This window comes from Dermacentor silvarum, chromosome 4 (genome assembly GCF_013339745.2).
Source record: "Dermacentor silvarum isolate Dsil-2018 chromosome 4, BIME_Dsil_1.4, whole genome shotgun sequence".
In the NCBI taxonomy this organism is placed as follows: Eukaryota; Metazoa; Arthropoda; class Arachnida; order Ixodida; family Ixodidae; genus Dermacentor; species Dermacentor silvarum.
Window position 1 is genome coordinate 188,980,284 of NC_051157.2, and position 27,753 is coordinate 189,008,036.

Genomic DNA, 27,753 nt, shown 5'->3' on the forward strand with positions numbered 1-27,753 from the left:
GATACTTCTTTGTTTAGCTTGCTTGCTCACTCCCGCGCTTTTTTGTCTTCCATTATTAACACAGTAGGAAGGGTAAAAGACGCGTGCTACGGAATGCGCGTGTCGATGTTGGATCACGTGGGCGACCCAGCATCACAGGCCTCGTGTCTGCAAAGGCCGGCGCAGAGAGATGTCAGAAAAAAAATTTGCGTACCTTGCGCTGGAGGCGCAATGCTGAAGAGACAGCGGAGCTGATGGGCACCCAGGTAGTCCTGCCTTTTGGGCTAGGCTAAGCACCACCAAATCATCCCCAGCATTTTTCGGAATTTAACGATAACTGATCGATTCATCGTCATCATCATCAGCCTATATTTATGTCCACTGCTGGACGAAGGCCTCCCCCTGAGATCTCCAAGTATCCCTTGTCTTGCGCTAACTGATTCCAACTTGCGCTTGCAGATTTTCTAACTTCATCACTCCACCTAGTTTTCTACCGTCCTCGACTGCGCTTCCCTTCTCTTGGTATCCTTTCTGTAACTAATGGTCCACTGGCTATTCATCCAACGCATTACATGGCCTGCCCCGCTCCATTTTATTGCGATATCAATTATATGGACACTTCAACCGGATTTCTGCCGTCGGCGTCGCTGTCGCCGTCGCCGTGAGGTTCCGTATAGATTCCAAGGGCGATAAAATCATCGCCGCGCGCCGTATGCGCGAGCAAAAGCGCACGGGGGACGCGCGCTATCACGGAGGGCGAACTCCCCCGCGCGCTATCACGGAGAGTGAACGCAAGGGCGGAAAGCAAACGCGACCATCGCGCGAAAGGCCGTGGGTAGAGTGACCTAGAATATGGGAGAGTGTCCAAAGTGCCGCGCGAATGCATGGGAGGAGCGAGGACCTTTTATTGCGATAGCAATTATATGGACACTCCAAAGCGGATTTCTGCCGTCGGCGTCGCCATCGTCGTCGCCGTCGCCGTCACCGTGAGGTTCCGTATGACGTCAAACGGCGATGAAATAGTCGCCGCGCTCTGGACGCTGTATGTGCAAGTGAAAGGGCGCGAGTGACGCGCGCTTTCACAGGGAGCGAACGCACGTCGGAGAGCAAACGCGCTTTCTGCGCCGTGCTCCCTGAAGGGCTGCAGAATTAAGCGTCTCTTTCCTCCTTTCCATATATAGAGAGCAAACGCAACTTTTACGTCGCGCGAAAGGCTGTGGGGGGACAGGAGGGAGGGAGGGGAGGCGACGTTGTGGCGTGGCGTGCGCTGAAAGACGACCTGCAGTGATAAAGCCTGTGAAAATGGGAAAGTGATATGAGTCTACGATTTTCTAGAGAGGGAAGATTTTGAGAATTTTTATATGTCAGTGATGCTGGACGTTCGTGAGTAAGTTTTCGTAATGAAGCGGGCTGCTTTGTTTTGGACTGACTCGAGCTTGTTTATGAGGTATGACTGATGCGGGTTCCGAATAAAAGACGCGTACTCCATTTTTGAACGAACCAGTGTCGTATACACTAATAATTTAGTGGACTGGTTTGCTGAGTAAAGGTTACGCCTGATATAGCCAAGGGTTTTGCACGCGCTGCTAATAATCGCATCGATGTGTTGGTTCCATGAAACCTTTGAAGATAAATGAATTCCTAAGTATATTATTGTGTCAGCATGTGTAATAGCAATGCCGTTCATAGAGTAATGGGTAAGCTGCGGGTTAGAAGCTCTAGTGAAAGCTATAGCCTTAGTTTTTGAAACATTTATTTCCATTTGCCACTTTCGACACCAGTCCGTAATTTTCGCGAGGTCAGATTGCAAAGTGTCAGCGTCGGAAGGGTTAGTTATTCGCCTATAAATTACACAATCATCAGCGAATAGTCTAACTGTGGATTTAATGTTACTGCTGATGTCGTTGACGTAAAGCAGGAACAAAATAGGTCCCAATACAGAGCCCTGTGGCACCCCTGATTTAACTAGGGATCGCGGAGAAGAAAATTCATTAGCAGTTACAAATTGGTACCAATTAGTTAAAAAATTGCTAATCCAACTAGTGGTCCTACTATTTATATTAAAACAGCGAAGTTTCATTAATAAACGGTTATAAGCTACCTTGTCGAACGCCTTCGCAAAATCAATAAATATGACATCTATTTGTGATGAGTCATTAATGGCTTGGTATAAGTCGGAGACAAGCTCCGTCTGGACCGGGAGCCGAGCTGTTACAAAGACGATCAATAGCAGCTTCAATGCCCTTCTGAGTGATTATGATATCATTCATGATGGAGGTAACAAAACCGACGTCAATATTAGCGGGAACAGGAAGTTCACTTGTGAAAACAGAACAAAAGAAAGAATTTAATGCAGTGGCGACCTCTGATGGTGGAAGGAACTCGTTGTCTTTCGTTATGGATATGAAGCAGGATGACGGTTTGGGGTTTATTACTTTCCAGAATTTTTTGTGTTGTTTGCTAACTTGTTGGAAATACCATGGTTAAAAATTTTGTCTTTAGCTGCTTCAATTTCGGTTTTGCAAAACTATGACTGTTCCCAATAACACTTCCAGGCATCATCAGATGGCGACAGCTTAGCAAATTTTGAATAAGAGCGTTTCTTTTTATTAATACAGCGCCTTACATGAGAGGTGAACCACGCTCTTCCAGTAGACAGTTATTTGCATTTTTGGAATGTACTTTTCTTTACGTTCAGTCAGCTTGCTACAAATAATCGTCCAGTTTTCATTGCTATCACGATCATGCATGCCACTCAAAAATTTACCACAAAAAGACGAAAGCTCGCTGGTAATCAAGCGGCGTCGGTGCCAGCTGTGGAAGACGACGACGAATGCGCGAGCAGTGGCAGAGCGCAAGGCAAGCTCGCTAACTTTTTCTGTACCTCACACCGACCTTGAAACAGATTTAAGGCTTGGACCTTAAAAAAAACTTGCGCAAGACAGCTATCTGCACATAGTTTGGATGTAATTTGCGGCAAGTAGAGCGCCACCAAACAAAGCCTTAGTGGTAAGCCTGAAGTGACGGGTTTCAGGTGAGTGTCTTACGCCCCTAGCTCTGTTTCTTTAATAATTGTTAGGTGTGAAAACAATGTTCTACAAGATAGCACTTCGAGTGAAACTTTTGCCAATAATCACACCTATGAGAGGCCAATAGTTGCCCATAGTAATGGCGATAGGAAATATATTCACTAGCCCATCTCCAACCTGTAGTAATAGCCACTTCTTGCCTTTCTCGTCATAATGTTGTTAAAGACAATCTCAAAGAGGCGCTTTATTTATTATTTATTTATTTATTTATTATTTATTTATTTATTTATTTATTTATTTATTTATTTATTTATTTATTTATTTATTTATTATTATTTATTTATTATTTATTATTTATTTATTTATTTATTTATTTATTTATTTATTTATTTATTTATTTATTTATTTATTTATTTATTTATTTATTTATTTATTTATTTATTTATTATTTATTTATTTATTTATTTATTTATTTATTTATTTATTTATTTATTTATTTATTTATTTATTTATTTATTTATTTATTTATTTATTTATTTATTTATTTATTTATTTATTTATTTATTTATTTACAGAGTACCTACATCGCCATGAAGGAATTACGTAGGGGGGAACAAAACAACCAGTAAAACAGAAAAGCTTTTGCAGAGATACTCACAAGCAGAATCACTACAATATCATTTAGAGGAAGACATACAAGTAAGGTGAAACAAACACGTTGTCACATACAGTTGTTTTACAAGAGCGCCGCGTCACAACAAAGAATATTTCGTTATCTCACCCATTTACTATATCATTTGATAAACTGTTTCATTGTCTAATTGATTAAAAATATACGATTAGATGTGTAAAATTATTCTAAATGCCTAATGAATTTCCTCAAGGCCACTCGCCGTAACTTAAGATAACCTCTCCTGGGCCACCACTCTCCGAATGGCACTAGCAGACTTTCCAAAACGAACACTGCTCGGCTAGCTCCCTATTCTGTTACTTTCTTTTCGGCGCTAAAAACCGACCAGTCTTCTTACTGCTGCGGGCCACGCAAAGCAAGTTCCAGACCTCTGTAGTAGACCCTTGAACGCTCAAGCTGATAACGGCACCCGCTCTGTTGTTGCCAAGTGTCAATAAACCTACCGCGCTGTGCCGCAAGCCAGCGGTGTCAATGAGATAAATGCACGACCGCCGCTCACGCCTCATTTTGGTCTCTCGCAAGGCGCCGCGAAGCACACTTACGAAGCCACTGCGCGCTGCACGAACTGCGCGCAGCAGTGAGTCATAACGGAAAAAAAAGTGCGCCGTGTATCGCTCTAGCAATGACTGGAACGTTTTCAGCAAGGTACAGCGAAGTATTTAATCATACCCACTCAAGAAAACGTCTAGCACGAAAAAATACCAATTCGTTACGCACCGTCCCCTACAAGCGCCGATTGAAAGCAAAGCAGTGCGAGAATTACCTGTTTATTTGGCAATTTATCGCAGTTTGTGGCTTCCTAAAACATCACAGTTCGGTGTTTGTTATAGTCGTCTACGACTTCCGTAATGAGCGCGTACGATACCTAACTATACTTAATTATCTGAATGTGCCGAAAAACATACTGGTGGTTTCTCAACTCGTCTATGAACAACATATATTTCGCTCAAAATAATTATCCTTTCTTAAGGATCGCTCCATGATATCGGGACATCTCATATTGCACGGAGATGCCAGTTAAACGGCCCACAGATCGACACTCACCAGATCCCTCTCCTCCGTCACCGCCAGGCGGCACAGGTAGGTGACGCCAGCTGATCCAAGCCAAGTGGGATCGGTTGTCTGGCTCATGAGGATGCGCGTCCACTGCGATAGCAGGCAAAGTTTTGAAATTACTGAGCCATTTTAGCTCCAACCGAATGTACAAAGTGAAAGATTGGTGTTTTGAAAATTTTAATGGTTGCTGCGTTTATTTGCACGACATCAGAGCACTCGAACAGTACCGCTCAGAACTGCTCCCCAAGAAGCTACCGCCCAAGGCTTATTACTTCGCGTGCAGAGGGCTCACCAGCGGTGGTACGAGCCTTCACCAGAGAAGTTTCACAGTAATACTGATATGTCACGTTCACCCTCTCGAAAGCGCCGCGAGATGTCAGTATCCAAGGTGTGGCGAAAATTCACTTAGCTCTAAAGTAAACGAAACCGTCTTTTCGAAGATGTTTTGATTCTGCTGAAAATAGCTCATTTATCCCTAGCGGTGCTTTCCTCGATATCGGAGGAACAGCTCTGGTTTCACAATGAGCGCGCTGATGCTAAGGATAAACCACAAGTGATTGTGGCTAGAGGTATATCAGGACAGTTCACCCAAAGGTTCTGGCGATAGGTATAGCGACGACGCGTGTCTTCTTATAATGCTTGTCATCAGCAGTCAAACCAAATGCCGAGTGGGGATGGGAATTATTGCGCAACAGCTGCACCACAAGACTTATCGAATAGTCTGTTGCAATATGGCCGTAATGTACGCAAACGCAAGAATGGCAACATTTGAAATAAAGTTTTCGCTTGATATTGAATGTGTGCTGTTGAATCTCAATTCTTTATTATGACAAATAAATAATAAAGAATTGCAATAAATAATACTAACGCAATAAATAATTACTAGATATGTGACGTGATAGTCGATAAATGCAAATCGATTTATGAATGACGCCTTGAGCATAGCTTACAACACTTGCGGAGTAGTATTTCAGTGTGTTTCAATGTCCTGCAACTTTCCGCCGCTTGCCACTTTTGCTCAAGTTCTCTGCAAACCGCAGTAGCCTTTTATTACAAGCATTCTGTAATTCCTAGAGATTTTCTGCAGCAGCCAAATACATTGTTTTTTGAGGCATATAACAAGAAAAATCGCTAATATTATGCTTCAGGTTCGCCGCGAGCCAGCAATGATTTGACTATTATGATTTGACCAACTTATATAGCGTTCTAACATGTAGCAGGCACTACTCAGAGGGAGGCAGTAGTTTTCAACATCATAGGTTCTTCACCATATACGCGGATCTCCCAAATAATTTATATTTGTTGCATGCGCCTACGCCGTTCCGTACTTACGTAGCACTCCGCCACGACGTTAACGGGTTCGAATGCCAGCTACGACGGCTTCGATATTTAGCATGCCTAACTACTGGACGTTTACGTTAGCGAACTTCAGTTCTCCACTGCAGGCACGCAGTAAAACAACCTATTAATTCGGACCCGTATCACACAAAACAAATCTTACGCTACAACTCTTCATAAGGACATGTGCCAGCCACTCGGTATTACGGATGCAGAGATGACGTGGACGGACATTGGAATCCAGCACTTCGCAAGTAAACTGTGTCAGTTCGTCGTCTCACAACAAAATATCACCGGAGCTGCCACCCTGTTCGGCATTAGCACTGGGCAGAGGGCGTGGCAGCACGAGAAATAAAAATGCAAAAAAAAAAAAACAAAAAAAAAACTATCACACATCCAACGGACTTGTTGCGATCAAAGTTATTCGAACCAAACCTTCCCTGAAACATTTCATGCAAATGCTACATGAAAATACAGATGGAACGTGCAAATTTATTTTTAGGTACGCGCAAGGAAGCGGTTGACAATCCTCCAAACGCAGAAGCTTTATTATTTGGCGTCGAGGTTACGCACGCGTAACTGTTCCGTGTTCTGCGCCGCGTTTAGAAGCACAGCGAATACGTGCTTGCTCAGCTTGACGAAAACTCGCAGCCATCCCTACTACACGTCCCAAGTGACCCACGGGCCCAACTAGGCCCCTTATAAAGTACGAAGCCACTTGCCTACTACACAGTCTCCAGGGATCGGTTCATTTTACTAGGCAAGAAACTGACAACCAGAGGCACCAGAATCCAGAGAGGGACGAAAGAAAGCGTCACTTTGATGAAGTCATTGTAATCTACAAGGATATTATTTTGTACAGTGAATACATTTAAGTACCCTTTGCTCCTTCATTGGCAATTCCGTAGAAAAACAGTTAAGGTGAACGGATTATGTGTCGGCCCAGTACAGAAGTCTATGTAAACCAATTCGCCTGCCGAACTGACGATCTGAATGAGTTATATAAGCTGATTCGCCTGCGAGCGAGCAGCAAACGCTTATGCGCTGTTTTCAACAACGTTTATTCATACAAGGGGCTTATTACGCACTTACCGGTATTCTTTATTTTTGCCTCAGCGGATCCAAACACCTAAAGAACTTCGGAAACGGGAGCATGCGGGAAAACTAAATAAACAAGCATGGTGTCACGCGCGCACAGGTAAACATGAACACATCTCGCTCGATGACCGCGGAAACTCTTCAAAACGCTAGAGTGAGAAAGCACGCGCATACGAAGCTACTGGCGCCCCACCAAAACGTTCGCTCTTTGATGTATACTATAGTAAAACGAGACCACTGGGGAGCATATTCGGCACTTCAAGGCTGATGTGTGCGCAAAATTAGAAATATGTAGAGAATTTGGTCCTTTGTGGATGAGTACCAATTGGGCGCGTACCGTAACTTTATAAAATACAGCCATCTCGGACACAAGTAAGAGTGGAAATAACTCCGGCCCAGTTAGTCTTTGTAAACAGCAGCTGTGACATCTAATACGAGTTGAGGCCGATTCCAAAATGTTCATGTAAGCCTGCATCATAACCTCAGCAACCCAATGTTTGGTTAATTCAGTTCTGTCAGTACAAGAAATGGGATCGTTATGTTCATCGTAAACATCGACATCTCCCAGACGTTTCAAGATTAAAAACCTCAAGAGTGATTTATTTATACATTGCTTACATTCCCTATATTGTTATAAGCACATTTATTTAAACATATACATAGAGATGCATGTGATGAACTTTTCACATGGTATGGGGTTTGAAATCGACTGTGTTTATGCGGTGTTGTCTGTACGCGCCCAACCGAAGGAGCAATAGTTCTTGCAGGTGCGCGCTTCCTGCTTACCTGGTTGGCGATTTTCGCGCACATCCTCTCGGGCGTGGTTGTCTCCTCGAGCACAATGAATCCAAGGCTCTCCTGTGTCTGGGATGCCTTGGCGAACACCAGGTCTGGAAGAATTGTTTTGCAAAAACAAGCAACTAAACATTAAACTTTGAAGTAGCTACAATACAAAATGCTGCGCATGCTACACCCTCGAAGTCTGAACTGAAGCCCGATTATATCGCTAGGCTTTCGTGTAAGTTGATCAGGTATTTAACTTTCTTTAAACCACGCAGGTAATCCTATTGGTAGAACCTCGCGTCCTTTTTTTTTTTTCGATGTAGATAACGAATGGTGGCTTTTTAATTCAATGACGCAATAGAAATGCTTTCGGTAGCAAGATAATATATCTAAATGTAGGTTAAATTAACATCTGTGGTTTTACGTGCCAAAACCACGATCTGGTTATGAGGCATGACGTATAGCGGAAGACTCCAGATTCAATAATCCTGAGTGTACCGGATTCATGTTCGGTACACGCCCGTTTCCGCATTTCGCCACCATCGAAGTGCGGCCGCCGCGGCCGGGATTCGATGCCGCGACCTTGTGATTAGCTTCACAGCACCACAGCCACTAAACAACCTCGGCTGGTGTAATGTAGGTTAAAAAGTATCCCTACAACGCGTGAAAAAAAAGTGCTCTAGAAGCGCATTCAAGGTGTGTCAGCGTTATATTGTAATTTAATTTACCTGGTCAGACATTTTTATGCGACAACGTTACATTTCACAAATACTATCATAGCGGCACCTGCGTAACTCAGCTCTTAGGAAACATGCTGTTGCACAAGCAAAATAATTCCACAAACGGATCATGACGCGCGTTTCTTTAAGTATGCTCAGCATGATTTTAACAAAAACAAGCAACGCAAGCACGGTACACGGACAGGGCGCGCTGCACAGGCATTAACGTGTTTATTGTGTCATTCAGGTGGTTAAAAAATCTTACAGGGGCGCAAAAAGAAGATACACAGAGGGATGTGAAACTCGTAAGCTACACGCTAGACAGTACGCGACATGAGTGTAAAATCTTCGCGAGCGGATACGATTTATCGAGTAGTCAAACCTTTATGTGCGTTAGGATTCTTTGGCTACTTCGCACACTTTTCTGGTGTTATCTTTTTACATTTGTATATAATCATTTTCCGGCCTTGAAACAAACAGTTGGACAAACTTGAGCCACTGAGTATGTGTCATTGCGCACACATTTCTCGCTCTTCAACGAACCTCTTTCACGCCTGACATAGGTTACTGTAGATGCGGAACTGGGTAGGTGCTGCTTTTCAGTGAAACAGTTTTACGCCAACATGGGCCAACATGGGACGCCAGTAAGTGTGCGCCGCTCTTCAGTGAACGTCTTTCACGCCAATGTGGCTACCTAGCATGTGCCACTGGGAATTTCTCGCTCGACAATGACGAAGACGTTCCTTTACATTTCTTCGATGCTGGGTGGAATCGAGCCCACGTTACAGTGGCTAGAATGGGGAAGTGTGTCGAACGCGCCGGCTCGCGCGGGCCCCTTTGGGAGGAAACCGCCAGGTGGCGCTGACACACGCTTATACGTAAAACCCCTATGTAAGAAAACTACCGCCATCCTTTGATAAACGCCGCTTCTCTCTCTCCTGTATCTCCGATTGGACGATGATAGCGCGCTTTTCACTTCTTTATATTTTCTTTTTTTCCGCCTCAGAGCCATGTTGAAAGTCCTCTGTGCAGCCGCAGTCGCCAGCGGCGGCGGCGGCGGCGCGCGCCCGGCCTGAAAGCTTGAACGTCCACTGGACTTTCTAGGTGCGCCACCGTCGACTTGGCTTTCGCAAGCAAAAAGTAAAGAAAAAAAGCAAGCGCTTTAGGAGAGGAGGCGGCGGAGGAAAGAGTAGATGGCGGTACTTTTCTTATTTATGCGTCGGCCGCGACGGCGGCTAGCAGCCGCAGTGCAAGGGCGCTTCGTGGAATACGATCGTACGCGCGCGCAGCCGATTATGCAATAACAAAAAAAAGAAAGCTTCGTAATATATATTCTCGCTCGTGCATGGCGGCAAATGGTGATAGAGTGGCTATGGTAGCCCGTTCGCAATTGAAAGGCGCTAAGGTAACAATCCGGTTGAGCGTGCGTCGATGGTAGAATGTAGCTTGCTTAAGACGATTTACTCCGGCTGACACCTTAACGAACGCTAAGCAAGAAAATTCCCAGTGGTAACTCGGAAGCAAACATTTCATTTTTTGACGCACTGTTTACGCAAACATCTAATTTTTGAAGAGTGGCTCACAATCCGTTTAAAACAAGCCATTCTCCGTCATCGATTATTTTTTGCGACGCGACGCACCTGAGCTGGTGCTTTTTTTCTCACGAGAAAAAAAAAGTTTTAAATTGTTCACAAACAGTTCCCACAGAACGTTTGTGTAAATCACCACAGAACGGGTGTAAATCAACCACAGAACGGGTCGTAAATCACCTACCTGCAATAAATATTTTGCTTCATAACCAGTGCAGTGTCTTCGCGCTTTTATTGTAACAGCTCACTTATTTTGCATTATGTTCATAACGTCAGCGCAGATACTCCATGCGTCGTCACTGTCGTTTCGGAGCAGTTACACCGTGCAGGACATGATGTACACAAAACATTGTACAGTACTGCACGCTGTACAAGTAAACCCTTTTCCGTAACAACAGTTCCAGTATAGCCTAACTTAAACTCCGGCAAAATAGAGTTTCAATACGCACCGATCTTTGTGACCGGTTCTGTTGCGGGGCCCTGGAAGTACTTGAGAAGAAACTCCAAGGCGTTCTTGGCGGACGCCTTTAGGGCCGCATTTTTCGTTTTGGCGTAAATTGACATCTTCTGCAAACCGAAAACAGATTCAGGATGGCGTGTTGGTGAACTGTGACGCGACGCAAAAATATTGTAAGCTAAGTGAACACAAGTTGCTAGTTACCCACTGCAAAGCCAGGGGCACAAGCATGTGCGCATGGAACAGTTCTCATTTGAAGAGAGATGCAATGCTGGGTTATCTGCCTTTTGAACACCTGCCAAAGCAATGTTCGGTATAATTGATAACTATAGCCGCTTGCGCTGCTATTAAGTATTATCTCGAACCAGGCTGATCGCAAGCAAGTATAGCAGCAAATCATCATCAAGTAGCAGCAATCATCAGCAAGTAGGTCATCATCATCGCCATTATTATCATGAGCTTTATCTTTATATCCAGTGCAGGACGAAGCCCTCTCCCAGAAGTCTCCCGTTACCCCTGTCCTGCGCTAGCCAATTCCAACTTGCGCCTGCAACTTTCCTAGTTTCATCATCCCAACTAACTTTCAGCCATCTTCGAGGGCGCTTCGCTTCCCCGGGCACCCGTTCCATAAATCTAATGGCCGCCGGTTATCTGCCCTACGCATTAATGGCCTGCCTAGCTCCCTTTTTATGTTAATGTCAACTTGAATATTAGCTATCCTCGTTTGCTCTCTCATCCACACCGCTCTCTTTCTGTCTCAGCGTTACGCTCAACATTTTTTCTTCAATAGCTTCTTGCGGGGTTCTTAACTTGTTCTCGGGCTTTGTTAATCTCCAAGTCCCTGCCCTATAAGTTAGAACCGGTAGAATGCAATGACTGTACACCTTCTATTTCGATGAAAGCTCCCTGTCAGGATTTGGCGATGCCTGTCGGATGCACTACAACCCACTTTTATTCTTTTGTGAATTTCCTTCTCATGATCAGGATCTCCTGTAAGTAATTGACCAAGATAAACGTACTCCTGCATAGACATATGGCTGACTAGCGATCATTTTCTAGTCAGACTATCGGACATCACCTTTGTCTTCTGCATAATGATCTTCACCCTTGCTCTTACACTTTCTTGGTTAAGGTACGCAATCATTAAACGTAGGTAGGTTAGGCAAATTAGTATGTTTCAAAGTCATAACCTGTAGTTCAGGGGAGAGGGGGGGGGGGGGGGCAATGGACCCTTCTTTGTCGTTAAGATTGAGTACACGACCATAAGGAGTAAGGCATATGTCTGGCGCTAAGGATCATAGGAACAAGTGAAGGCAGGGTGCTCTGACGGGCATTGCATTGTAGCTCACGCACAGCACTCTGCAAAAGTGAAACGCACACGAGTTTAGTTAGATTGGAATGGGCAGTTATTCGTTTGTTTGCAGTTGACGACGCATATTATTAAGCAAGAAAAACTGTGAAGAAAGGCTGCAGACGATGAGATGACAGGTAAGTATAGCTGTTGGCTTCGGTTAGCCGTAAAAACGCAACAGATTTTGGAAGCTGGTTTTAACAGCACTAAAGGTCATCTAAAATAGTGCAGCTGGAACTGAAGGAACGAAAAGAAACATAAGCAAAAAAGAACTGAATTTTCGTGGTCTGCGCTTCGATATGAGTCAAATAAACGTATATTATCAGAATTTACATTCAACTGAAGTACAGTATACTATGACAAACGCAGCAAGAAAGCCATAGATTAGGAGGGCCGTAAAATTCAAACAAAAAACGGCACGTGGCTAACTATGAAGTGAAGCTGTGTAGCAATCTGGCTTTAGAACTGTATATGAGAAATTGCCTGGCTACGAAACATGGTATGGAGAGCAAACTTAAGTACGCAAATTTTTCGACCCGGCTCGCCGAAACAGGAGAAAATGAGAGAGCATGACATTTTGCGCGAATGGACACCCCAACAGAGAGAAAAAAGGAACGTTACGAATATACACAAGGAAGGGGGAAAATTGTCATCCACCCGAATGTAGCAAGAAGCCAGAAAGGAAACCCGTGCAGAATTCTCGGAAAGAACGCTTCCCAGTTGAGAAAAAATTCGTCATGTCCGGCATTTCTCCACAATTGAAAAGCGTTCTTTCTGAGAAATTCATATGGGTTTCCTTTCTAGCTTCTTGCAACATTCGGGTGGATGGCAATTTCTCCCTTTCATGATACCTCCTGCACCTTGTGGGCATCCGCAGAGCCGATTTGTAGTACACACAAGCTCTCCATATGAAGGAGCATCCCACTATTCCTTGAACAGTCCCATTAACATTTACAGAAAGCCTCTTGTGTGACTAACAGCAAAAGTATTACTCTTGAGCAAACAGCCTAGCGCTGTCACTACAACAGCAATACAACTATCAAGTTGTCTTTCAATGAAAAGGAACTTTCATTCGCTAGACATACTCTTTTAGCAAACGGACGACACTAGGAGCTGACGTTTTGTTTAATGTGAGCTATAGGAAAACAAAACAAATTAACGAACCTTGCTAAAGCCACTGCATTTGTTAAGAGAATAAATACATTTGTCCTCCTCCGAGACAAGGAAACGCGCAGCACAGTGTAAGTGCACATGTGCACTGAACAAATATTCACAGTTGTTGCGGTATCGCTTTTTGGACAGATAGGAGCACGCACTTTAAGCCACATCGTCTCGAATGTCATTGGTAGGCAAAATAAAATGCGGATTGACTAGCCGAGATATCATGCTGTCATTCGAATTCACCATGACCCTTTCACTATTACCGAGTCACACAAGGTGCCGCACCATTGTTGTAGCAAGAACAAAAATCCAACAGTCACAACAAAAACATTCACAATTCTATACTTACGCCTGTAATGACGTCAAGCCGCTTCAGAGTGGTTGGGAATGCCACCCAGGCAAGCATGTCGGGAGGCATGGCCAATGTATCTTTGAACTTAATGACGCTCACGCTGCCAGTACTGCAAAATAGTAAAAAGTATTCTGTGAGCCTTTTCATGCGAAATAAGCAGATGATAAACAAAAGAAAAAACAGTGGGCACACGGCCCTCGGCTGGGCAGTGGTGCTTTTAGAAGAGTTCTGGATTTGTACACAGTACGCCACCCCTGAACGCATTGAGCCGGAGAAAACATGTCGGGCAGTTTGCCAAAGTGGCCTGTTCCTTCAATAACTTCTACGTATTATTTCGAAGATGCAGCCGTCGCAACCAGCTATGTGGAACGGCGCCCACTAGGACAGCTGTCCTGGGTATACGTGTGCATTTACCTGGCCCCCTCTCCTGTTGCGGTAGTCATCCTTCTATTTGTACTATACATACATAGGTTTTTTTTTTTTTGTGTTCGGCGGATAGAGTTTGTTCTTGATAACGCTTGGTTTCTGTTGCTCGCTGTAAACGTTTTAATGCGTTAGCATTCTTTGGGTACTTGACTCACTTTCTGGGGGCGATCTATCTTTGTATGGGCGTTTGTATGTATGTATATCTGAATATACAAGCATACAAACGTACATATACAACCCTTCTTCCGCCTACCTGGGTAGTCAATGGTCGAATGGCTAAATAGTTTCGAAACCAACATTCGGACCAACCTGGGTCACTGAGTATGTGCCAATGTGTACATGGGTGGGGCTCCTCAGCGAACCTCTCTCACGCCGAGATGGGTCACTGTAGATGCGGTATTCCAGTGAACATTTTTGGTGGCAACTTTGGTTACTGGGTATGTTCAAGTAGGTGCGTGCCACTCTTCAATGAACGTCTTTGATGCCAACTTGGGTAGTTAGTCATGCGCCGCTGGGAATGTGCCGCTCTAAAATGACAAGAACGTTCCTTACACTTCTCCGATGCTTGGCGGAATCGAACCCACGTCACACGGATTCCTCAAGGACAGGAGCCCTTGAGGTCAGCAAGCTGCGCCGCAAATGCAATGAACGCTTTAGGGAGCTGTGCCATGAATGCATATGCCGCTCTTCGACGAACTACTCGCCGACGTTCTGAGCTTGTGCCACTGAGTGTGCGGCAAGCGAGGGAACGATTCTCAGCGTTCGAAGGAACCGGCGCGCCGCGCTTCTAGTCTCGGGAGCTACGCGCCGACTTTGTAGCAGTGCCACTATAGATGACGCAGCGTTTCCAGAAAGAAGCGCAATTGAGGACATGACGCGTTTCTCAGGCGCCATGCATTTCGGAGGCCACAAGTAGGCTCCGCGGTGGCAGCGCTAGTTGCCGCAGAGCGTTCTTCGGGAAGCGCGAAAGAGGAATCCCGCTGCAGTACACGCCTCATGCACCCCTCGCTTTGATGGTGGCAATGCGAGGTGTGGCTATATTGGTCCGATGCTGACGCATTACCGTCTATAGTCGCCGTAAGTTCTTTTATCGCAAGCACTGCTGCAGTAACTTTTTCGTGTATTTTTTGCATTATTTGAATTTGCTTGAAGCATGGCAGCAGGAACAGCGACGAGTGAGGTTGCTACTAATATGAGGTCGTCGAACACCTGAATATGCTGCAGTTCCTTTTCAATGAATTCGTGGAGCAAACACCCGCGGAACCATATGGTGACTGAAAATGTTTTAATAACTGTTCTGTGCCATTCAGTTTCACCGCCCCCACCTGCCTTCTCTCCATACCACCAAAAGCGGACCACCCGATAGACACACACCGGCCAATGAAAAGTCATCGAAGCCGCCAAGAATTTGTTACTTCAGCAGGAACGCCACGAATTTGTCATCACGTCAGACATCACCGCCCAGCTCAAGTATCGCTGCGAGACTGCCCCAGTGGGAATGATAAATCGTTCGTCAATTTGTCGTAGCTGGATACTTTGTGGCACGACACCTTGCTAATTTACTGTATCTTTTTCAAGAACTTTCTCTGCAACATTGTTTGAAGTAAAATTTTTATTTATGGTTTTGCTGCAATAATATAGTCTTATTGGACATCTAGATGCCACCATGCGGTAGTTATCGCGACAGCACAGTGAAAACAATATATTTTCCAACAGTTATGGCCGCATTAGGAATATCGTAATGTGCGATGCGGATATGCCGAAGTGTCGATTACGTCGTAAGATTACTTAGGCATGAGCTCAAAAATGTGGGAACCTTCATAACAGTGCCTTCTCATAACGTCGCTACGATTTTCTTCGGAAATATGTTCAGTATGCCCCACACGAGCACATGATCAATCTTCTCGACAGGGACAGATATGTCCACCGCTCGACAGGAACAGACATGGACATTACCTGACAGTAACAGATAAGGACATGGCCTAACAGGAACAAATAAGCGCAATGCTCGACAAGAACAGATAATGACATTTCTTGATAGGAGCAGATAAGAACACTGACAGGAACAAGGACACTAGCCCTCAGGAACAAATAACCGCACTGCTTCACGGTAACAGATAAACGCTCGGCTTGACAGGAAAACATAACCCCATTCATTGCCTGACCAGAAAGATCAGCGCACTGCTCTGTAGGAAAAAAGAAACTCCATCGGCGAGAACAAAAGCTTTCGATAATAGGGTTAAAGTGGGAAACAAAACCTAACTCGACGCTTTTCTTCGCGGCACTTACCAACTGGGTTAGATCGCTTACTATTGATACATGAGGTAATAATTCGTATCTCGACAGCGTAAAATTAACCATGCCCATGTGACAGGTATCCTGCTTGGGTCGATCTGTGTGCCGCTTTTCTTTTGCGTTTACAGCAGTTACATAGCTGTGCAAATCCACTCGTATCCAAATGACAGCGTTTTGTGTATCGTAAGTGCTAATAATCAAGACGAGTAGCTGTCACTTTTCAATCTTCTGCGAGTGAAACGCTAAATAAAAAATTGCAATGGTGTTCACGTTTACTAACAAAATGGTACTTTTGTAGAATACCTAGTGACAACATGTGCAAACCATCGCGCAAAGACACGGACTACATTTACAGCTGATGTAATGTGGCACAAACATATCGGCGCTAGCTGTTGAAATGCGCTTAGAAGCTTGGTGTTCAAGGTTCACCCTAAAATACGAAACTAAGCAAGGTAAGCCAAGAGCGTACACACCATAGAAAACATAGCTCTTATAGGCTCAGCACTCAAATATGCTCTTTTGTATGGTCGCGTCCCACGCATTTGAAGATGAAATGTTGAAAACAGGAAATGCGTCCCAAAAATTGGCTTTTTAAATGAGAAGTATTTCTTGGCGAACATTTCGCACTTTGAGCGATCTATCTAGCCGCCTACTTCTTGGTGCTCTCATGGACGTTTCGTTAACTTGGTATGTACCACAATTGGCATAGTATGACAGAGTGGATGACGAACATAAATGATAGATCATGACATGAATCTCATGGCATGCATGTCATGTAGGTAATGAAACAGCCGCCTACGTCTTGGTGCTCTCATGGGTAAAAAAGAAAACAAAGTGGCAAAGAATCGAAAATTAATGTTGGTAATGGTGCAAGTATGGTTATGATAGTAACGATAATCATAGTAGAATACATTTATGTATCCAAAGTGACAAAAAGATATGCTGGAAAAAAACACTGGAATGGGTTCGGACGTGGGCATTAGGTGAAGGAAACACTAAAGGATGATGGTAGAAGTAATAGTCGAGCATGAGCGTGGGTTCGGACATGAAGTTTTTCAGGACATGTTAGGTCATTACATGAATGTGATGACATGCGTGTCATGTAGGTCATGAAGCAGCCACCTACGCCTTGGTGCTCTCATGGTCGTTTCGTTAACTTTGTATGTACAGAAATTGGCATAGGATAACAAGTATGACGAACCTAAATGATAGGTCAAACACGTCATGAAACAGCCGCCTACTTCTTGGGTGAAAAAATCCCCAAAGTGGCAAGGAATCGAACATAATTTATCGTAATGGGTAAAGTATGGTTATAATAGAAACGATAATAGTAGAATACAATAATGACTCACTAATGAATATTACTCAGCAAGAAATGGCAATGACTCAGCGAAAAATTATTAACACTCAAAACCACTGGAATGGGTTGGGACGTGGGCACTAAGTGAAGGATACACTAAAGGCTGATGGGAGAAGTCGTAGTCATGAGCATCACTCGGCAAAAATGACAATGACTCAGCGAAAAAAGACGAACACTCAAAAACCACTGAAATGAATTCTGATATAAATGGTTACATGACGTGATGACATGACATCACGCATGACATGAATGTCATGACATGCGTGTCATGTTGGTCATGAAACAGCCACCTACGTTTTGGTGTTCTCATGGTCGTTTCGTTAACTTGATAGGCTCACCGCACACACCTTCGCATAACATCGATTCCCACAGGGCGTGGAATGTGCCAGCTTTTTCATTCATTTAGCACCGATATGGCCGCAACTTCATCATTTGACGTTCCAGTCGTTGACCAATATGACACACGGTTGTGCTTATTGTCAGACATTATATTGTAGATCCAAAAACCACCGATTCATGCACCTGAATACACTGATAGGTGACCCTTTTTGTCAATTGCGACTATTTGGGCCCGCAGACATTGCTTCGCTCAGGCACCACTTCGATTGTTCCAAGATATTTTTTTCCGCACACCGTTAAAATTCTAGAACAGCTTTGACGGCGTACTGCGCAGTTTAGCAGATTAAGTCTGTTCTAATAAAATGCCTGGCCACACTTCTGGCCATCTCTTTCCGTTTGATGTCGTTTTATTCCACTAAACCTGTTCGTTCATGCTCTGCTTGCTCCTGTTATGTCTTGTAAAAGACAGCAATACCTGTTCATTTACAAAAATATTACTTGTAGGTCGTAATGATCTTTACAGGTTTCTTATTCTTGGGGCAGATTGCACAAATAAAGACATTCAGTTCTCAAAGCTCATCCACGTGCAATGAATTTTGCAACTGGGATAAGTTTTGAAATAAGTCTAACATTTGTGGTATAATGTGCGGCTATTCCCCTGTTCTGCAGGGAAAAAAATATTGCGAATTGCAATGTGTTTCATCACCTACATTGGGCACGCATATCTCGAAACTGGTGGCATCATAACAATTTGTTATTAAGTGCACCTGCCTTGCAAAATCACCGGCTACGATTTGTATATTTCATTATGTGCCCCGAAATAGTCGAAGAAAAAGTTAATTAGTTAGCTTCTGCTAAAAAGTCAATAATGAGTTGTTTGTGCAAGCAATGTCAGCCACTTCGAGCTCACGAATAAAAGGCAGTTATAGCGGCGCAAAAGAGGTGCGGGACGCCATGGTTCTTACAGCGAAGCTGTTTAGCTCTAGCCCACGCATGCATCGTCCACATGCGTTCCCAGGTGGGAGGCATACGCTCATCGGCTTACGACCGTATCACGGTGCGAGGACAGGAATGGCCGACGGCTCAAAGAATAAAAACAAGTAAAAAATGGCCGGTTCCTGTAAACAAAGTAAATTACAGGCTTTGAAAAGAAAAGTTGGGTACATTTCGATCTTGGTGGGAATCAAACCCGGGCTTCTCGGTTGCAAGACGAGCATGCCTCCGCGACGCCACGGCGGCTCCATGGTTCTGGCTGACTAAATGTGTGCCTAGTGCGTACGTGATTGCACACGTGACATCGCAGCCACCTGGCTGACGTAAAAGTTTCCCCAAAGGGCTCTCGCATTCCCACGCGTAAGCAGTCCTCTGCCGAATTTTTTTACTGTTGGCATTTCGCCTTTTTGTCGATGGCTTCCTTCATCCTCTTTCTGTGGTTTTACGTGCCAAAACCAGTTCTGATTATGAGGCACGACATAGTGGAGGGCTTCGGAGTAATTTTCACCGCCTGTTTATGCATTTCTCCTGCATCAAAATGCGGCCGCCGCTGACGGTATTCAATCCCGCGACCTCGTGCTCAGCAGCGCAACGCCGTAACTATAACTGAGCCACCGCGGCGGGCGTCGATAGCTTCCATGGTTGCGTCTTTTCGAGTCGCATTTGCAAGCAACAGCGAGCGGCGATAATATCGCGTTTCACGGGGCTACGCGGGCAACAAAGCTCGGTGTCGGCGTAGTGTGGTAACGCATGAAAAAAAATTATTTCATAATGTATGCAGCCTAAACAGCTTCGCTGGTATTCCGTCCCCCTATAAATGGGGACGCCCCATGAATTTTCATAATCCTATTTGTATGCCCAATGCAGGGCAAGTGTCTCTCCTAGCGACATCCATTTTAAGCAGTGACAGCAAATTGGCTAATTTCATCACACCACCTAATTCTCAGCCGTCCTCGACGGCACTTCCCTTTTACCTGGTACCCATTCTGGAACTCGAATGGACCACCGCTTATCTGCCCTACGCATTGCATGGTATCCCCAGCTCCATTTTTCTCCCTTGAAGTCTACTAGTATATCGGCTGGCCCCGTTTGCTGTCAAATGCTGTATGACCCAAATCTACGCGCTCCTCAGTGGCAAGTGAACGTCACGGACGCGGGGCATTGGGTTGTTGGGAGCGAGTGCTCGCAGGACTTACCCTCTCGGCTGTCCGTCCATGGGCGCATTCGCGACGGCGGAGTGGCCCTTGGGAATCTGCAGCGTGAGCGCCACAGGAACGTTCCAGCCGGTCCTCTCCAAGCACGGGAAGGCGGCGTGCGCCTCGCCTTTCTGGAGCTGCATCTTGGCGAGCCTGCACCGGTTGAAAACCAGGCGCCGTTTCGTATGACAATATTTTTACCCATTCAGCTAACTTAGTCAGAGCTGTAATGCCAGCTGTTTGTACCGATGTTTCGAAACGTCTCGCAGGTCACACCTTTTCCTTTGCTTGCCGGATAGGAGCCGCGCTCGCCGACGCGGCTTGCGTCGTACATTTGAGTTTTGGCGCTTGCCGATGTTCTCCGATTTTGGCGGTTCTTTTCGTGATCACTTGGGATAATTACGACCTCACCTCACGCGTTCCTTAATCATTTCCTTAGCAACAGATCGTTACCCAATCAAGATGTTTGCTTACCGCCATTACTTTATGCCGTGGGTTGTCTCTGTGATTCAATCTTGGCTGAAATGTGTTTATGGACGTAGGAAGGCCATTTCTTTGTACGAATACAGTTTGACCTTGGTTTTACTATTTCACAATGTGAATGGCACGCGACAATACTTTTATCAAATCACGCGCTAATATAAATAGCATTACTTCATTCGAGAGCAAAACATGCGTTCGTGTTGCGCTCCCATTTTGTGCAGACAGCGAGCACGCTCACATGTGTTGTGTTCCACCATAAGAGCGTTCGACCTTCCTCACGGGTCATTGCCATTAAGTACCTGAGCTGATATCTGGCACAGCCATATATTACTAACAATTTACCTATTCTCAACCTCAAGACTGAAATCTGGCGAGACGTCTAACTCAATTACTTCCAGGTTTCCGAAGCATCAGGCTCTACAGTACCTGCAGGGAAATCAAAAGCGCTTCGTTAATTAGGAAGCTCTCTAAAATGCGCTTTCGATAATCTGAACTATGAGTATGCGCGAAAGGTAGAATTGCTCTCATTAAACAATTGCCCAGTTTATCCGAATGAAATTCAATTTATGAGGCGGCCCGAAGTCCTACCAATCGAAACAAGCGGAATTATGACTTGTAGCATTAAATAGTTTGAAAAAATGGTGTATTGCTACATTCCAATGAAATCGAAACCCGTATATTACAGCTTCGTACTTAGCCGTGTATGTTAAACTGGGCGCCGATATTTGTTTGAAGCATAAGTAACATCCTGACATAGTGTATGATTAACGCACAAGAACGAACAATATATAAACGCATATATCGTAACAGATGCACATCACAAAATTCTAATATATTCAGTCATTGTCGAATGAAATATGAATCCTAAGTTGCATTTAATTATTTATTTTGCAGCGTTATTAACTTGTCACCCTTAATAAAGCTCTGCTGCGTACAACCGGTGCATCGTCTCTTGAAATAAAACAAACCGAATTGGGCGCAGTGCAAGCCAAGCAAAACGATTTCAATTTCACGTTTGCCAGAAAAATAAGAGATCCCGATTCATAACCCTGCGGCACGTATGTTCAACCTTATGATTGTTATCATGATAGTTAACCTTAAACAAGGTGTTGCAACTTGCTGGCGTAATGCAGAAAAAAATTAGGCTCTATTGCAATTGCCTAAAAGACCAATAAATATCGAACACGGGTGTTGCAGATCCTTGCGATGGTTTTTTCAGCACAAGTCGCCTTGTTAACTAAACCGTGGTGTCATGTAGAGATGAACCTAATTTTGCCCCATCAGCATAAAGTAAAGACGCCAGCAACCGAAGACAGTTGACTACTGTAAGCAACGAATGGCGTCAACACCATAGGGCCCCGGTTCCTAAGTAACAAGGAGATCTAAACGCATTTCGGAGACGGCACGCACGAACCCAACCTCACCCCCACCCCCGGTTCAACCCCTTCGCTGACCGCAGGCAGAGTCTCTCCACGCCTGACGCCCAGCGTTTTACGACCCTGTGTATCGTTTTCATTAAGAGTAAAACGGCGTTTCCAGAAGCACCGTTACCTCTCAGCTTCCCCCGAGTCCGCGAGGTGCCCTTTGCGTAAGAGCCGCTTGGGGCGAGTGTACGCAAGTAGGCCAGTTACCTCGCGTCGCCTATTTCTGGTCTGCAGCGGCATATTCGCGACCGTTGTTGACCGTGCCGAGTCTTTCTAACCAATTGCGCGGCTAAAGAGCTAAGTCTTCGGTCGGCCTGCGTTAAACACTATTCATTTTACACAAGTACGACGCACGATATTGTCGGATTCGCAATCCTCTCGGTCCTGATGGGAAAACGGGGCTATCTTTATATTGTTTATAAAATTTTTAACGTATTTTTAGTTATTGTTAGCATAGGATTTGTATTATTATTATTATTATTATTATTATTATTATTATTATTATTATTATTATTATTATTATTATTATTATTATTATTATTATTATTATTGGTTATTAAACTGCCGGCATTACAATTTCTGACAATATAGCGTCTGTCCAGAATAGCACCACTGGTACATGGAAACGTGTACGGAGGGGTTGTACAGTGGCCAACATACTCAGCTGGTGTAAAGCGTCAGCAAAAACTTTCATTACTGAACGCAGTTGTTTTCGTTTTCGCCTCGGCGACAGTTTTCACCTCACAAAAAATATTCGGGCGGGTTGCTGTGCAACACATCAAAAGTCGCTACCAGCGTAGTTACTGCCTACAAACACGCGTTGTTTGGCGAGTAAATATGCGGAATAAATTAAAAAAGTAACAGACCCAGTCAAAACAGAGCTCCTGTGTATAGTTCTGTCTAATCCCCGTGATTTCTGCGCTGTTTCTATCTATTCGGTGCAATTACAATAGACGCTTTCATCGGGCTAGGAGGGAAGGCCGCTCGGTGAGCCTTTCCCCCTTTCTGGCTTGTGCGAGCAGCCGCGGCGCTGCTGAACTATTTGGAGATGTTTTCCGTGAAATTCAAGTGGTGTCAGTTCATACAAATTCGTCGAAGAGCGCAGCCGTAACTACATTATCCGGAAATTTATCTTGGCTGCGCAAACATGCGACGCGCATCAGCCGCAATGTGTGTCTATGTGTTGAGAACAATCTTGGTTGTCAGTTTTCAATTGACTCCGAAAGCCGGCGTCTGTGAATTGCCCGCGTGAACTGTAAAACATTTTCATTATCTGATCGCTTGACGTGGCAACAATGCTCGCGTAGGACCAACCCAATCATATCCCGAAACAACTAAGCGCCAATCGTTATAAAATATTTGCGTCAGCCACCGGAATCGTTGCCACGCATTTCAACTCCAGTAGACTTAAAGGTCACTACGCTATTTCTAGGTTAGCCTCCTGCATGAGGCCGATGGCGTTGAGCAACACAACGATCACTGCGGTTGGTAAAACAGCATGATACGCGTAAGCTTTGTGCTTAGCCATTGCCTTTTTGTCCTGCGAAGCAGTAATATCCAAAGGGGATCGCATAAATAAAACCCGACGACACTAAGAACTCGCAAGGTCATGTCGCGTGCTTGTACCATGCACTATATCGAACAGATCTATAACCCAACATCTCACTGCTTCGGACGCACGCGCATTCCGCGGAACGTCACTCGAAAAGTGTGATTCACAATGTGCGGTATGCTGTTATTACTAAACAAAAGTATTTTATTCGGGGGCCGTAACCTCATCCAAGAAACGAGGTGGTCGTGCAATGTTTCCACTGGTAACAGTTTGAACGCTTGTCAATGTAAACAGCGCACCTTATTCAACGCAGATTGGTACCCACGCCATTAGGATCGTCAAATGTTTCGTAACTACTCTTTGCTTGTAAAGTATAGCTTTCGAATTACAGCACGAATGCTGCTGTAAGGACACATTCGTGAAACAAATGTTCAGAAATACGCAACTTATCTCCGCGGCTGATTGTAGGTTCAAATTTACACGAGCGCGTCGCACTACTTGCTGTGTTCTCCTCGACGCTATAGCAGACACTCTAGCCATGTCGACTAAACTCACGCCATTACTTCTCACAGAACCGTTCCCCGCGTAGATGACGCCAAGTCATGCCATATAGACCACGTGAGCACGTAAACAACTACCAGAAACTTCCCGCCAAACGTATACCTGGCATACAACACGAAGCACTAACTCAAGCCAGCATACAATTTACCCATAGATGGCGCCACTGCCTACGCATTATGGCAATTACGATCTTTATTGAAGAGACGAGTAATTACGTGCTGTCAATTCAAAAGCGAGTCATACCCAAAGTCAAGCAATATCAACACCTCGGCGTACACGTAAACGAAGGAAAGGCTTACTCAAGCACTCGCCAAGGTAATCTGAAAATAAAGGGGAAGCGGAATACAGCAATAATAAAACAGAGCGCTTTGGCGCCTTAATAAGTATGAGGGGATGTGTGGAATATAGAAAGGAGTAATAGTGCCAGCGCTAACGTTCGCAAATGCCGTTCTAAGCTTAAAATCAAATATTTTGTCGGGGCTGGAAATTATCCAAAGATTGGGAGAACCGGTTGGCTTTGGAAGCCCCCGGTAAAACCACAAGTGAGGATGTGCAGGGTGACATTGGTTAGGCCTCTTTTTGAAGTCGGAGAAGTGCAGAGCAAGATTATTTTTGAAGAAGGACTCACGAACAGGGTTCAAAATAAATGAGCGGCTAAAGTGTACATGTGTCCCTGAAAAGCGTGGACACAGAATGGAGGAAGAGGTCAAGAAAGTTGGCAACCAAATACAGGGTAATAGAATGAGTAAGTAGACAACCAGGAGTCATCAAAAAGAAAGCGAGAGAAACAGTGAATTGGATGCAAAGAATGGAAACAAGAAAGACCATGGAGATAATTACAAGAATAAGAAGGAAATTAGAAGGGAAATCTGTACAATAACACGAAGCAAAGTGCCTTGCTATTTGAGGCTCCAGCTGGTTGCCTAAGGACAAAAACATACCGGAGCAAATATTTTCAGCAAGATCAGGCGTACGTATTTTGAAGCGAAAATCCGGAGACCACTCAGTACACCCTAATGTAATGGAAAGGAATCAACTAAGTTAGAGACCTAGGTAAAGTAAAACTTCCTGAAGCGCCTGGATTAAACTGGATGGAACTATCAACCGATCAGTAGTTGAGATAAGCAAGAAACATTTAGATTATTGGTGCAAAACAGTAGGGAAGATATTGATACGAATGGATCCATTACCGGCATAGGTAGCGGTACAAGGTAGAAAAGTTTGAGGAAGTAAGAAAAAAAATGTATACAAAAATGCTAGAATGCTTTACATGCTGCCAAACGCTGTACATGAAAATCATGTACAGCATACTTTTGCTTAAATTAAGCAGGTTATGTGAATTATTTTTCGGCTCCCCTTTTCAAAGAGGATGCCATTAAATCACCATCATCATCATAACGGTGCCCATTATAAAATGTATATGCTGCAAACGTCTCCGCTAACCAGGTATTCTGGCAATGGCTCACGGACACACTGTAACGATCTATTCACTCACTCCGCCGTCAGGGAGATTGGTCCGCCTCGCACGGACTTGTCGTAGTCGTACTCGGTGACCAGCGTGTAGGACTTCCCTGTTTCCAACGGAGTCTCAAGTGCCGCGATGAGAAAGGGGCCGCTCGTGCTCAGGGTTGTGATGTTTAGACCATGAGGCTCCTCACCCGACGCGGCTGGAACTTCCAGTACTGCCATTCTGAGCTCCTTGATGGTGCTGGCTTTGGCCTTTAGGATCAGCTTCGAGGTGGTCTTCAGCACCTCGACCGAGGCCTCTGCTCTGCCGTGACTTTCATGCCACTGTTGGCTAGGTTTGCGCCTGACAGTGTAAAGAAAAAAAAAAAAAAGAGGGAGCAAGAATGGAGCGGGGGGGGGGGGGGGGACAATAGGTATTACACCAATGCTCGTAGTCCTGTCATCGTGACATTCGGTCATTTCGCAAACAGTCGCCAGCACGTGCAAGCATGTTGTTCAAGCTGCTAACAGAAGCTTGAATATTCTACGGTCTTCGAAACACACATTCGCAAAAAAGAACAAAAACCCTTCATGTAGGTGTTCGCCTAACGGTGAAGTGTTAATTTCAATAAAGAATCTGAAAGACGCTGTTACTAAACGTTATCACCTAAAAAACAGTTTTGAAGCACAAGTATGGGACCTCACGCATGCAGCCATTGCTGCAGCCTCTACTTTTCAGTGTTCCTGTTTTATACGAAGCTGTATTTTTTCCCTAAGCGTCAATATAATAAAGCGTAGTCATAGCTACATGACAAAGCTGCTTCACATTTAAGGGTATTCTTTGGTTGCGTGGTCAGTCCTTGCGACGCCTGTGGATCGTACGACTCATGACGGCACACCTACATGTAATTCATTGTCTTCGCCGTCACCACACGGATAAGCAATATCCAATCTCAGTCGTAATGAATCTCTCTAAGTGAATACCAAACCTCTGCGGCACTAATATAGGTTAACTATGTCGTCTAAATTTTTTGTGCGCCTCTCTTCCAGAGGGCAAATAGAACTCCAAACAATTACATACATTCAACACTCAGTAAGGTACAAGCCCATTGCGCTGAAACCTTCCCACAGTGACAGCAGCGACAGAACGCAGCCTAGCGGGTGGCGGAAAAAAGGAGCAAAGCGATGAGCATTCGCCGTAACAAACCCGATCGGTTGTCACAAACCAAGAGTGCCCGAAGTCGGAAACTACCGAGTGCTTACGATCCGCATGACAAGGTATTTTTGCGATCAAGATCAGTGGCCGCAATAGGCAATAATGTTTTTTTTTTTTTTTTTCATTTATACACCGAGCTTCCTGTCCGCTAAGCCCGGTGTATAACACACATGTGCATGTGCGATAAAGCGTTGGTTGTGGGGAATGGCATTCTAAGCAGACATCCCCTATTTCCCGCGTTTGCTTAGGGGCTATGGCGTAGTGCTGCTGAGAACGAGGTCGTGGGTTCCATTCGAGACCGCGCCGGAATTCAATGATGCTCGAATAGTATAGGTGCATGTTGAATAACACCGAGAGGCCAAAATCAGTACCTACTACGCCCTCCTCGATCACTGTTTAGGAGTCGCCAAAATGTTCATTTTGATGGCAAATATACAAACACACAACGCGCGGTCGCCCATTTGGCGCCGCATGTAGCGTGCTAGAATTATTTAGTACCTGTGGCGCCACCGCCGTCCTCGGTCTGATATGACTACGCATGCGTTGCCCATAGCAACGCCTTTAGAAGGCCCTCCGGCAGTGCGTTAGCTGCAAAACGACGAAGCCAAGTCAAGTTCTGCATCGTCACGCTCCGCTCACTCGGCTCTTTGGCGGAGCCACGTAAGTGTTTCGGCAGTCTGCTGCTGCCAATAGCGCTCCGCGCGCGAACACTATCGCGTTCTTGTTCTGCAGATGCGTGCGTACCACACGCAGTGCAAGCACCGGTCCGAGATTCCGAGCGGACGGATTGGAAGCGTCGAGCTGACTCTTTCTTTGGGCGCTAAAAATATCCGCGATTTCCCGTCAATTTCATCTCGAA

The 27,753-nt window shown here is 44.8% G+C and overlaps 1 protein-coding gene across 1 annotated transcript in view; it reads right to left on the bottom strand.

The window, feature by feature from the left end:
- Positions 1–10,720: 10,720 nt before the first annotated feature.
- LOC119449119 (uncharacterized) overlaps positions 10,721–27,753 on the bottom strand; it is a 17,992-nt gene continuing 959 nt past the window's right edge. The window contains exons 2-5 of the mRNA XM_049666656.1: positions 25,728–26,042; positions 20,213–20,365; positions 13,601–13,712; positions 10,721–10,849 (exon numbers count right to left, since the gene is read on the bottom strand). Of these exons, the coding sequence (XP_049522613.1) occupies positions 10,721–10,849; positions 13,601–13,712; positions 20,213–20,365; positions 25,728–26,042 (709 nt within the window). The remainder of the gene's footprint in view (positions 10,850–13,600; positions 13,713–20,212; positions 20,366–25,727; positions 26,043–27,753) is intronic.